The 13,462-nt window shown below is 38.3% G+C and overlaps 1 protein-coding gene across 1 annotated transcript; it reads left to right on the plus strand.

Annotated features, from left to right (window-relative positions):
* Positions 1–69: 69 nt before the first annotated feature.
* On the plus strand, positions 70–7,250 carry LOC144498583 (THAP domain-containing protein 5-like). Its single transcript, XM_078219911.1, has 3 exons — positions 70–198; positions 3,891–4,083; positions 4,173–7,250. Exons 1-3 carry the CDS (start codon positions 113–115, stop codon positions 4,725–4,727), a joined length of 834 nt encoding a protein of 277 aa, XP_078076037.1. The 5' UTR covers positions 70–112; the 3' UTR covers positions 4,728–7,250.
* The last annotated feature ends 6,212 nt before the right edge of the window (positions 7,251–13,462 follow it).

Raw genomic sequence — 13,462 nt, forward strand, 5'->3', positions numbered from 1 at the left:
AACACGTCACGGCCCCGCTTCGACGCTCTTTGTGATTTCACTTCCGCATTCAGGGCGCCTGCGCCTCCCCCTTTGCCACTCGCTGCCCTTCTCCTTGTTATCCTCGGAGGAGATGCCCAGGTACTGTGCGGCCGCAGGCTGCTCGAATCGAAGTGGCCAGTTATCGTCCGACAGTCAGAAGAGGTTGGGCTTTTACCCGTAAGTAGAAAAGGCAAGCAGCATCGCCACCCTCTGAGTGTGCACTGACATGCTCATTACTGAGCGACCTCGGGTAAAGGGCCGGGTTACATAAATACAGGAATGACATCAGGGTTCAGAAGAGGACAGTCAGGCCGTGCCAACTTTTTTCTTAATTAAAGTTTAGACAAGGGGAGGGGGGAAGGACACCTCCAATGTACCACCATTTTTCGAGTTGATGCAAATTTAATGCATGGCATTTGAATAGTAGAAATTGCAAGGTAAAACCAATGAATTGAGATCTGCCGCTCAAGCCAAAATATTACAATACACACAATCGGTAGCCTGTGGCATTGCTAACAAGTGAGTCAGCCAGTGTCTCAGGTTATGTGATGAATAATATATTAGGATTATTGACTTAATAGTGAGTGGATGTCAATTTGTTTTTATTACAGAGTATTGGTGTGATTTAGAGCTTGAAGTTTTACATGTACATGTTTACATAGGAAGAACAGGCATTCAGGTCAAGAGCAGGAAAGCTGGTAGAGTACCCAGGTGAAGGAATAAATGTTGGAGGTCAGAACAGCAAAGGTAGTAGGAGAAGAAAGACAGGTACAAGCACAGGGGGTTGAGGACATAATGTGAGGGCAGACATAGGGAGGAGTAGAGGACAGCAATGTCATTTATTTATTAGTGTCACAAGTAGGCTTACATTAACACAGCAATGAAGTTACTGTGAAAATCCCCTAGTCGCCACACTCCACTGCCTGTTCAGGTACACTGAGGGTTGGCATGGCCAATACACCTAACCGTCATGTCTTTCAGATTGTGGGAGGAAACCAGAGCACCTGGAGGAAACCCATGCAAACACAGGGAGAACATGCAGACCCCGCACAGAGATTGACCCAAGCCAGGAATTGAACCCCAGATCCTTGACGCTGTGAGGCAGCAGTCCTAACCACTGTGCCACCAAGCCGCCCTGGCTGAATAACTCAAGCTCCAAAATCCTATTAATTCTCCCATAACAGCAGTTTGTATTTATAAAGTAAATACAATAGTAGAACATCTCGAGGTGCTTCACAGGACCATTAACAAAATTTGTGTCAAAATGAGCAGAATGTGAACCTTCTAAGACTTTCTAATAAAGACTGGCAATCATTCATGAAATCCTTCAGCTGTTAGTAGATTGAGTTCAAAGGTTTGTCAGATAGCAAAATACAAAAACATAATCATTTTAGCAGAATAAATTTTCCTCCCATGTCCAAACTCACCCCCATACCACCTCTTCTTCAGGTGCCATGTTTTACAATGTTAGCAATCATGACTCTCCAACTTTCATAGTCCTTATAGCAGCCAACATCTTGGGGTTGATCTCAAATTTTGTACCTGTTTTGCTTCAAGAGCTGTCGATGTATTTCTTCCTTTGTCTCCCTTTTGTTCCACTACCAACAATTTTTCCAGTAACTACAAGATATTTTAGTTTCTCTCTCCTAAATACATGCCCAAAGAATTGTAGTTGTCCTTTGGTGATCATTCTCGTGTGCCTGCTGTCCTCAGATTTCTTCATTAGTTGTGTATGTTGTCCAATTAATCCTCGTCAAACATTTCAGCAACCACATTTCCATTATCTTTTAACTTATCTTCCATTGTTCTGCTTATATTCCAGCTTCACATCCATCTGGTATCATTGACCAGACATAGCATTTTAGTAATATCATTCTGCTTTCCATAGAGATGGTATATCTAAAAAATCTTGACATTTTTGTGAAGGTTTGTTTTCCAAGTTTTATGCACTTCCTGATATTATGACCACTTTTCTCATCAGATGTTATTCGGCTACACAGATAAGAAAATTATTCAACTTGTTTTGTTTCTTTTGATTTCAACATTATTTTGCATCTAGGTGTGGTCAATTTTTTCTTTCATATTATCATGCATACTGTTTACTAAGTTTCATGATAATCCATATCTGTTAGTGTTTGTTACAATTATGTCTAGAAGTGTTTGTAGATTTTTCTTTGTACCTGCCATAATTAATATGTCATCTGCATATCCGAGATTATTTGTATGCTGTTCACCCACTGAAATTCCTGGCAACTCTTGATAGATGTCACAGAATCATAAAATTTTTACAGCGCAGGAGGCTATTCGGCCCATCGTGTCTGTACCAGTTCTCTGAATGGGCAATTTACTTTGTGCTGTTCTCCTGCCTTCTCTCCATAACCCTGCACTTTCTTCCTTTTCAAACAACAGCCTAATTCCCTTTTCAGTGCCTTGATTGAACCTGCCTACACCATGTCTTATAATCATTTCACTGTAAAGGTTGAAAAGATGAGGAGACAGAATGCAACCTTGTTGTGCTCTTTTTAGTATAAGTTCAGAAGCCGTCTTAATTCTTTCCTTTATGTCCAAAATCTTAAATCTACATAAAAGGAGCTTTTATTGAAGATAAATCTCATAAAGTGGGTGGGGAAAGTTGTGATGTTAACTTTATTTGCCATGATTTACTGCAATAAAAAAAATAATTTCTTAATAAAATCTAATGTTCCACTTATACATCACTCAGTGGCCATGATGTGGAGATGCTGGTGTTGGACTGGGGGGTTGGACAAGATGAGAGGTCACACAACACCAGATTTATAGTCCAACAGATTTATTTGAAATCACAAGCTTTCAGAACTCTGCTCCTTCATCAGGTGAGGTGACCTGGTGTTGTGTGACCTCTCATCTTATACATCATTCGTCATTTCTTATCCATCCCCATTTGATAGCTCAAACTGAGATAATTGTCGTTATCATTGTTAACGGTATTTGTTAACGTTGGCAACACCCTAGAATGTCACTGGCTTGTCCAAGTAATCTTACAGGGAGCCCAGAAAGAGAAACAAATGATCGCATTGTGACGAGTGGTTTTGTTGTGACCTATCATTCACATGCACATCCATCCATAGACTATCTTAGAATTTTGAAGATTGAAACTGGACAGTAAATTGTACGGAGAACGTAAAATTAATATTAGATTGCAACGATCAACTGGGTACATCATTAAAGTGGGACAAGCAGAGAGTGGTGTGCTCCTTAGTTCTTTCCATTATCATATTCAAGCACTGGGGCGCTCCAAAAGTCACAGTCAGAAAAGACAGGAGTGGCAGAAAGTTTGCAAGACAAGGACCACCCATTTGAAAAGTAAAAAGTACATAATTTACATGATGAACATAAAGGATCTTGTAAACAAATGTATATGATTATGATCACATTTTAAAAGGTATTTCTTTCAGTAGACTCCATTTTCATGATGTTATAATTGAATTGATTTACTAAACACACCCAAAAGCATATTTACATTATTCACTGCCTTATATTTTGATTCATCAGCATGGGGCACAACCTGCAGCAATATTTGCAAATTTACCCAGCCTTGAATTCACATACATGAAAGTAGAATTCGTATTTCTGTGATACTGACTTAAAAATTCAATGTTTTACAAATACAAATGTGTTCATTAACTATTTACCAACCCTAATGCTGGACCATAACATGCAGAAGACACTTGAATGAACAAGTTTAGAATTATCTATTTAAACATAGTCTTAATATGAATCTATGAGACTGTTACCCATTAACATTAGCGGCAGTTCAGGAATAAACTTCACAATACAACATACATAAACCAGTAATGTAGCAAACATATTTTATTTTCTCTTTAATAAAGGTTTCCACTGCAAAACAAGGAAAGACTTCACAAATGGATCAAAAATATGAAACGGGATAACTGGTTCCCTACTAAGCATCAATGCATTTGTAGTGACCATTTTACTGCAGATTCATTTGAATGGCGCTGGGGTATCCGTTATTTGAAGCGACATGCTATACCAACCGTTTTCTCATTTCCAAATCATCAACAGGTAAGATTAAACCTTATTTCATAATAGGTTTGAGGACATTGTATTGAATAAATTTTAACAAATCAAAACCCCAAAACTTTATCTTTCAGAAGAAGAAACTGTGTTCTCGATATATTCGTAGGAAAGATATTTTGCCTAAAGGAACATCAGAAACAAATCTGGAAATATTTGATCCTGTCGCAACAGATGAAATAACAACTAGTGAAAGATTAGAATCATCGCTTCCTAATGCAGAGTGTGATGAGCAATCCCAAAGGAATTTAGAAGGTAACATCGCTCTATCACAGTCTGCTGGAAATCCAGAGCACGTTTTTCAAGACACATCAGCTGAGCCCTTCACAGTAATAAAAGAGCTCGAAATGAACCAATTATTGAATGATCAACAGTCCATAGTCACTGAAGTTCTGCAAGTTGAACATTCATATTGTAGACAGGATACTGGCAAGGCCCAGCTTTGGGAAAAGATTTTCAGGTTGCAGAAGAAGATTAAAAAACTGCAGCAACAAGAACAGGGGACTGCAGCAAAGCTAAAGAGAATGGAAAACCTGATTGAGCAGCTGAAAAAAGAGAATCTTACTTCCGAAGTGAAAACGAAGGTTATGGAAAACTGTTTCACAGCATTCGAGTTAACTCTGTTACAATAAATGTAGTAATTGATTCTATTAAAGTAAAAATCTTATCACAGCAATTGCGTACTGCTGAACAGCAAAAACCTTCCTTGAAAATGTAGTACCTTTCATAGTCTTTAACATCTTCCTGAAACTTGTTATTGTTTAGATTACAGAGCATTGTTCAATAAGGAATTTGATTTGCAGAAATATTCACAGGTATTAACTAGTAACTAATACAATGCTGACAAAACTTTAATCTTCATGCAGTCCTTCTTGATTTTGTTATGATCCTGTTAGGGACTGTTAATGTTTAAAGACGAAATCCAAACACCCAGCAATTAACCAACAGAACTACAACACAAGGGCTCATATAGTACAAAATTTTATACATCTCTCCCTGTCCTGAGCTCCAAAGAGGAGTCATATGTACTTGAAATGTTAACTCTGTTTTTCTCTCCACAGACGCTGCCTGACCTACTGAGCTTTTCCAGTATTTTCTATTTTACAGCACAAGATTTCATGCTTTAAACACAAAAAACTTAACTGTATATCAACAATAATTAAAGAAGGAAATCCCACTGACTTAATGCTATAGCTTATAAAGACTTAAGCTACAAACTCAGTTCTACTTTTTTAAATTCCCCTCCCCCCCACCAATAGTTCCCATATTTCTCAAAATCTTGAAGGTTCATGCACTTTTCCTGGGACCAACCCGAAAGGTATGTCACAGCTCTCTGGAATTCACTCTGATTTCTCTTCAGTGTTCCAGCTGTTCTCCAGGGTACAAGATAGAATAAGGATCCTTACATTAGCTTATTGCCAAATTCTTGACTCTAATTTCCAGACATCAAGCACTATCCGCCCTGAACTCCTGCTCAGTGGCTTAGAACATCAGAAAACGCCCTTGGTTTCCATTGGTCCACTAGTATAGTTCCTTTATTTATTTTCTTCTCCTATTCACAGCCTATGTAGGTCTGGGAGTTAGCTATTTGTTAAAACTTTTCTTCAGCTAAGTATCAAAAAGGCCAGTGATTTTTTGGTATTGCCTGACTTCACTCCTCTGTCCTGGTAAATATTTAACTGTCAAGCAACTCCAGCAAAACAGACATCTGGTCACTTATCTGATTGCTCTTTGTGGGACAATTCCGCTGCTGCAGTTCATGAATTACAATGATATATATGTTTCAAAACTATTTCATCAGCTGTAAAGCGCTTTGGAAGGTCCTGAGTTTGTAAAAGGCATTGAATGAATGCAAGTCTTTCTTCTGTCTTGTAACTAACTCTGTTCTGTTCCCTCCATCCATCTATCCCTTGTGCTGGTTAGGTTTCTCAGGCTGAACTAGACCATGTAAACCATAGAATCCCTACAATGCAGAAAGAGCCCATTCGTCCTGGGCATTCTTTTCAATCTAATGCTGAGCTTCAAGCCCAACCTCCTGCCTGTTTACTAAGACTTAATTTCCATCTCAAAATAATGCCTGCAGCTTCTCAGATCATCCCCATTACTCTTGAACCCTCATCACACTTTTATCACCTCGCCCTTATGTACAATTTCTCCATCATCATCTTTATCGGCCTGTCATCCTAGTAAACTTTAAACCCTGCTGGTGAAAGGTCATCCACCTGAAATGTTAACTCTGTTTCTCTCTCCTTAGTTGCTGCCAGACCTGCTGCCTATTTCCAACATTTTCTGTGCTTATTTCAAATCCTGCTAGTGTCACAGTGTCCGGCAGAAGTCCCATCCATCATTTGCACTTCAGATCTAGTGAATATATGGTTCTTGTCTTCAGCATTCTCCATGACTTTAGCCCAGTATATTATTTGCAACTTCCTTCAGTTTATAACTTCACCACAGCGAGTTGTCCATTCTTCCACTTGCCTATTGTTTCCTTTCCTGTAAAACACCTTGGGATATTTGCTGTGTAAACAATCCTGTATAAATGCAGCTTATAGCTTTAATGGAGTACTTCCATTGTGTCTCCATAGGATTTTACCCTTCCTATCTTCAGCCGGACAGAGCAAGGGAAATTAAAAGAAAAATCACAGTCCAGAAAGACATAAGATCACAAAAGTGAGAGGTCAGGAGACTCTTGTCGAAAGCATAAAAGCTGTTAGGGTTGGTCACACTACAATTAATTATTGACATTAGTGTGCTGAGCGGTTATTGAGCTGCCATGCTGTAGGATGAAAACTCAACAATAAACTGGACAAAACTTATACAATGCCTACAAAAGTAATGAATTCCCCTTCTAAGTTTGTTTTAGGAGTTACAATGCTGAATTATGAATCTAATATTGTGTGCATCAATTACATTGTCCAAAAACTGATAAACTACCAAACTTTTAATGCTGTAAAAGATTACCTGAAAGTTCTATAAATGGTTTAGTTAGATGGTTGAAAGTGTTTTTAATAATGAACAATGATCTACTTTCTGATCCATTATTACATATGCCCTTTGTATAATGCGTGTTAGATTCTGAATTTCCTTATCATTCAGAATTGTAAATGTTAAAAAGATATTTCTTTCAATCATGTAACAATTGACTTTCTGGTACCACTCTTGCCTCTCAATCAGGTTGCGGGTTCAAGCCCCATTTCAGAGACTTGAACACTTAATCTAGGCTGGCACTTCAGTGCAGTACTGATGCATTTTTTTTGGATGAAATATTAAGCCGAGATTCTGTCTACTCTCTCAGGTGGGCGTAAAAGATTTTGTGATACTGTATTAGAACCTCTCCAGTCTGGAAATCTATTGCTCTGAAACACCAGTTGCCCAGAAATGTTTTGAGCAGATCCAAGCAGCTAATGGACTCGCCACTCAACTGTTCTGACACTGCATCAAATTGAGAAGGCATACCTGATCTATGGAAGCACAGGACATTTTGAGCTGAGTAGCTTTGCGGCAGTCAACACATTCCCCCATAGCTTACCATTTTCTACTTTCAGTCCATTTGCAGCAGTGCTTTTGAGCAGACCACAGCACTCCCAGGTATAGTTTGTTTTTTAAACCTGACCAAAGCATCTAAGAAAAGTGTAGCAAAATGTAAGCATGTTACACTTACAATATTGGAAAAGGTGGAAATCATAAGGACGATAAGGAGATTACCATGGAGGAGGCATAAATCTGGCCTCCCGCTTCATTCGCGTTTTTGAGCAACAAAGTTTGATAAGCTAGCAAGATGTAATGGATGTGCACAGGGTCCAAGAGAAATTAATAAAGGAATGACCAAAACACATGAAACAAATGCTGTTGCAGCAAATGTTTGATGAAGTTGGAAAATGCTCTGCATGCACGCCATCAGCATCACCCAGCCCAATCCCATCAAACGCACGGGACCCAGAACTAGCTGCTCTCAATTCCAACTACTGGTGAAATAAAGCAGTGTTTGGAATGACCTGTTCCCTCGACATCATTGACATTATTTTGGTACAACACTTTTGGGAGTGGAAACATGGAATATACTATATTTGTACAAGTAAATCCATTTCTAATCACAGTTCTATAATGTTTTATCGCTGTTTATATATGTTTCAGGTAAATATTTATATCTACGGTGTTTTCCAGTTCGCACAATTATAGTTAGGTATTCTAATGCCATTCTATAATCCAGAAAATTCCGAAACCCAGAAGTGACTTAGTCCCAAGCATTCTGGACTGGAGAGTTTATTAGAAGTTCTCGCTGTGTTCTGGCCAACTTCTGTTTGCGATAAATCGTCAACCAACGTTATTTGGTCATTTCATAGAATCCCTACAGTGCAGAAGGAGACCATTCGGCCCGTCGAGTCTGCACTGACCACAATCCCACCCAGACCCTATCCCCATTTAATGTCGGTGGTCAGTTGTACGACTTGCTGAACGCAGATTGGCTGCCACATTTCCATACAAGACAATGGCTACACTTCCAAAATATTTAATTGACTGTGAAACACTTTGGGATATGCCCAGATTATGGAAGTGCGATCCACATGCAAGTTTGTTACGTCACAATAATATTAGATTTTATTGTTCTGCAGAAACAATCTCAGCTGGACTTTTATTAATCATAGAAATCATAGAAACCCTACAGTGCAGAAGGAGGCCATTCGGCCCATCGAGTCTGCACCGACCACAATCCCACCCAGGCCCTACCCCCCACATATTTACCCGCTAATCCCTCTAACCTACGCATCTCAGGGGCAATTTTAACCTGGCCAATCAACCTAACCCGCACATCTTTGGACTGTGGGAGGAAACCAGAGCACCCGGAGGAAACCCACGCAAACACGAGGAGAATGTGCAAACTCCACACAGACAGTGACCCGAGCCGGGAATCGAACCCGGGACCCTGGAGCTGTGAAGCAGCAGTGCTAACCACTGTGCTACCGTGCCGCCCAAGACCAAGGTATGTATGCAGCAATGTAAATAAAAGGCTAATTTATGGTTAGGATGATGGAACCACAATGTTATCATATTTGATGCCATTTAAACCCCTGGTTATTGCATTATTTTACATTCAATCAGAAAATCATTTTGTTGGTTTCATATAATAGGTTCAAAGAATATGACCGTGACGGTATGCAGTCATATTTAATGTGGAATTAGTCTATATGAGTTCCTGACCATGTGAACAACAATGATGCAACAGTAGAAATGTCTGCTTTTCTGACTTAATATCTGTAAATTCTTATAAGGAATGTAAAATGAGGTTGAGAGACACCAGGACCTTTTCAAAAATGAAAAGTACTAAGCACAGAAAAAATTTCATCTGAATATCTGAAAATGATGGACCATATTTGCCAACTAGCTATTATTAATAGAATTATGCTACAAGTAGAGGAGGGATGAATAGACTGACAAGTAAGGAGCTTGACGTGGGCAAAAGCTATCATCTATGGATTACAAGCAATGAATCTGACCATAGCAATCAAATGATATAAATGTGTACTTATATAACCGTAATTCCTTTTATAGTTAGATATTCAATTTCTTCTAACTGCTTATGAAAACAAATTCACCTACACGATATTTAACATCTTCAGTGAGAATCCATTCTCTATCCTTACAATATTGCATAATAAAATGTTTTAATTTCTAGTACCTAACAAGCTGACAATTTGTTTATTTAATACACATCTTTATGCTTACGATTTTGATTCTCTATGTTCAGCTTGTCCTTAAATTGTCCCAGATCAGAGGGGAAAGAAACTGAATGAGGGAAGCAGATTTCACAATTCTACATTTGTGCCATTCATGAGCAGCCTTTGAAAAGAATCTGTCTATCTGTATTGCCAAATATTTCAATGGATGATGAGAAATAAAATAAAAACAGCTTCTCACTTCCTTGTACTCAACTAACTCTTTGAGAATGGCTTTCTCTTTCCTCAAATCCCCAGGAGTATTTGCCATGACGCACAAAAGAAAACGCCCACCATTAAAAATGCACAGAAGCAACCCCGGATTCCTACGTAAGACTCAATATTAAAGGTTAATACTTAGTTGAGTTTCACATTGTTGAACTAAGCTTTCAATGATCAAATGTATTGACTTCCTTAGACTGCTATTATTTTGTCAAGGACTTTTTGTTTCTGAAAAAACGGGTTAAAGTTTGATCTGATAATGTGCAAGGTTAAATTCTAGAGATTTGCTTTCTTATTGGATCAAAAACCTTACAAATAAAATAACAGGAATGGGTATATTGGTGGCAGAGATCCAAAACCATAATTGGGAATGATAAGTTTAAAATGTATTTATAATTATTACAATTTGATAAAGAAATGTTTACCTTAAATATAAAATGTTTTCAAAAATTAACTTTTGTCAAAAACATTTGGTCCAACATAGTCAATAAGTATTTCGTCGATAATGTACAAAGTGTAAATAAATGTGCAGAGAAAGTTTCAGAACTGCATCTAATTGTAATTTTTTTACTGTATTAGATGATCAACTATCTTTACTACAACAATGTTAACTTGCTTTACAAAAGGATGATTATGTTATGGCACATTACTAGATTTCCCAACCAGAGAAATAACCTAGAATCATAGAATCCCTACAGTGCAGAAGGACACCATTCAGCCCATCGAGTCTGCACCGACCACGATCCCACCCATGCCTTATTCCCGTAACGCCACGTATTTACTCTGTCAATTTAGCTTGGCCAATTAAACTAACCCACAAATTTTTGGACTATGGGAGGAAGCCAGAGCATCCGGAGAAAATCTGTGCAGCCATGGGGAGAACGTTCAAACTCTACACGGGCAGTGACCCGAAACCGGAATTGAACCCGGGTCCCTGGCACTGTGAGGCATCAGTCGCTAGGCGCTGTGAGGCAGCAATGCTAACCACTGTGCCACCATGCCCCCACCTCTCACTATCTTGTCAAGCCCCTTCAGAATCTATGGACATTTCAATGAGATCAGCTCCCATCCTAAACTCCAGAAAACATAGGCTCTATTTACTCAACCACATTCCAGAGGATCTTTTACTATGTGATTACTAATTAATGCTGCCTCATTGCACAATTCTAGATCTAAAAGTAGCTTCATCCCTAGTCGGTCCCGCAATTTATTGTTCCAGGAGACTGTCACATTCCACAAACTCATTTTCTAGACTATTTTCACCTAGTTGATTTGCCCAGTTAGATTAAGATTAAAGTCCCCACAATTATTACACTATCTTTGTTACAAGCTCCAATTATTTCTTGCTTAATTTTCTGCCCAACAGTATAACTATTGTTACGGGGCCTTTAAACTACTCCCAGTGGCATTTTCTGACTTTTTGTTAATCCTAAATCCACCAATTCTACTTCTTGATCTTCTGAAGCAAGATCTTTCCTCATTAATCTCTTTGTCATCCTTTTCTATAAAGGCTTCTGCAGATCTCCAGATTCTTTGCCATTCTGTCTGTCTTTTCAAAATGAAGGACTATTTATTTTAAAACATTGGTAACCTTGCAACTATGTCTCTGTAATAGCAATTGGATTAAACCACTTATCTCTATTTGATTGCAAATTCCTTGTGCATTCAGATCAAGAGCCTTTAATTTTTAAACTACTGTCCTTTGCATGAACCCTGGTGTATTATTACCATTAAACTATCTGTCCTTTACCACTCTGCTTGGCTTTATCCAAATCACTACATTACTCTATAGCCTCGACTTTTCTATTTAGATTTCCAAATCTCTTTATCTGATCTCTCCCCTACCCTTCCCTTCCCCTCCCTCTTTTAGTTTAAAAGCTCTATCCGCAGCCCTAGTTATATGATTTACCAGAACACTTATTCCAGCTTGATTTAAGTGGAGCCCTTTCCAAGAGTTCCCTTATATCCTTACCTAAAATTTGGAGAGCTATGAATGCAGCTTGTCAGTAGAATAGAACTATGGCTAAACCTGACTTTTACGAGTTGATGAGATCTCCCAGATTCTTGCAAATACACAACTGAAATTGTGCATTTTTTTTTTAGAAATGGGCTAATTCTCTTAAAGTGCCATAATTTAATCCTGAGACACACTGCAATTGGGACAATGTTAATCTCCTATGAAAATTGTTGATTGTTGACCCCACAAAAAAAACTCCCAATCTTCAATCTACCCCTGGAACAATGGTCCACGTTGCATGATGGGTCACATGGCAGATCTGGTCATTTCTTACAACTCTGAAATATGCTATTTGGTTATGGACACCAATTGCCATCAATGGGCCAAATTGTAAATCAGTGTCTGCTTCAATCGTTTGCTGCTGCCATCTCAATCTTACACCAAGGGACTTTCAAAGCTACTCATCAGTTTATGACTACATACCAAGATAATTAAAAGTTTGCCAGTCACCTCTCATGTTTTCTCAGAACTGACATATGAGGTCATTTGCTATTCAGTTCCTCTGTATAAAACGCAACACAGAAATTTCTGAAATGTCAACAAACCTGATTCGACCATTGACATTCAAGGAGCATATAAGCATCACGCCCTGTACTAAAATAAGATGAGATCAGATTCATACCTTTAGCTAACAAGTAACTAAATTATCCATCATTTGTTATTAGCTGCAGATTCTTGATGAATTTTTTAATCTAAGAACCAAACTAAAGGCATCAAACATAACTTAAATACCTTGAAGCCAAAAATATGTCACAATGACTAATGATTACTCAACAGGAATGATAATATCATAAATGCTTCAATGAGTTTATAAGCGAACAACTGAATCTTACCATTTAGATTAGTAAAAAGAAAAAAGACTACAAATGATGTCAATCAAATACAAATTGGAGATGATGAAAATAGTAAACAGGTCATGTGGCTGTGAACAAAGATCACTGATTGATGACTGGTTACCCACCCCAAATACCTCTAAACTCTTCTGTCTCTTTGGAGGTGTTGGCTGATCTAACATGTATATCCAGCATTTCTGTTTCAATCAAGGAAGGCTCCAAGTTCAATTCCTGGTTGGCGTTGAGTTAATTCATTTCCAAACTGGGTAGTGGTGGAGTCACTACTAATTGGTATCAGTGCAGCTGGTCCAGCAATGGGAATAAAATCGACCTGCTATCCAGTAAATTAGATGAAGTACTGAAGGTCACTCTTGGAAAAGTTATGAAGAATTGTGAACTTGTGAAAAGCTGAGAGCAGAGATGGAGAAAAGTTTAATGACTGTAAGAATAACCCTGGTGATATATCCCATTATGTCCAGTGAAAACAAAATACTGTCTTTAAAATGATTTTTTGAAAGAATAATCCAAAGCAACCTTCCATAGTTTTAAAGGCACATTAATAATCATGTCATATCATGTGT

This window comes from Mustelus asterias, chromosome 9, assembly GCF_964213995.1.
Source record: "Mustelus asterias chromosome 9, sMusAst1.hap1.1, whole genome shotgun sequence".
NCBI lineage: Eukaryota > Metazoa > Chordata > Chondrichthyes > Carcharhiniformes > Triakidae > Mustelus > Mustelus asterias.

Bases quoted from the DNA above. Each gene is read 5' to 3' on its own strand.
- LOC144498583 (XM_078219911.1), top strand. From the start codon at position 113: ATGCCCAGGTACTGTGCGGCCGCAGGCTGCTCGAATCGAAGTGGCCAG. The intron at 199-3,890 runs GTAAGTAGAAAA...TCTTTAATAAAG, and splicing joins AAGAGGTTGGGCTTTTACCC to GTTTCCACTGCAAAACAAGG. The intron at 4,084-4,172 runs GTAAGATTAAAC...TTTATCTTTCAG, and splicing joins CATTTCCAAATCATCAACAG to AAGAAGAAACTGTGTTCTCG.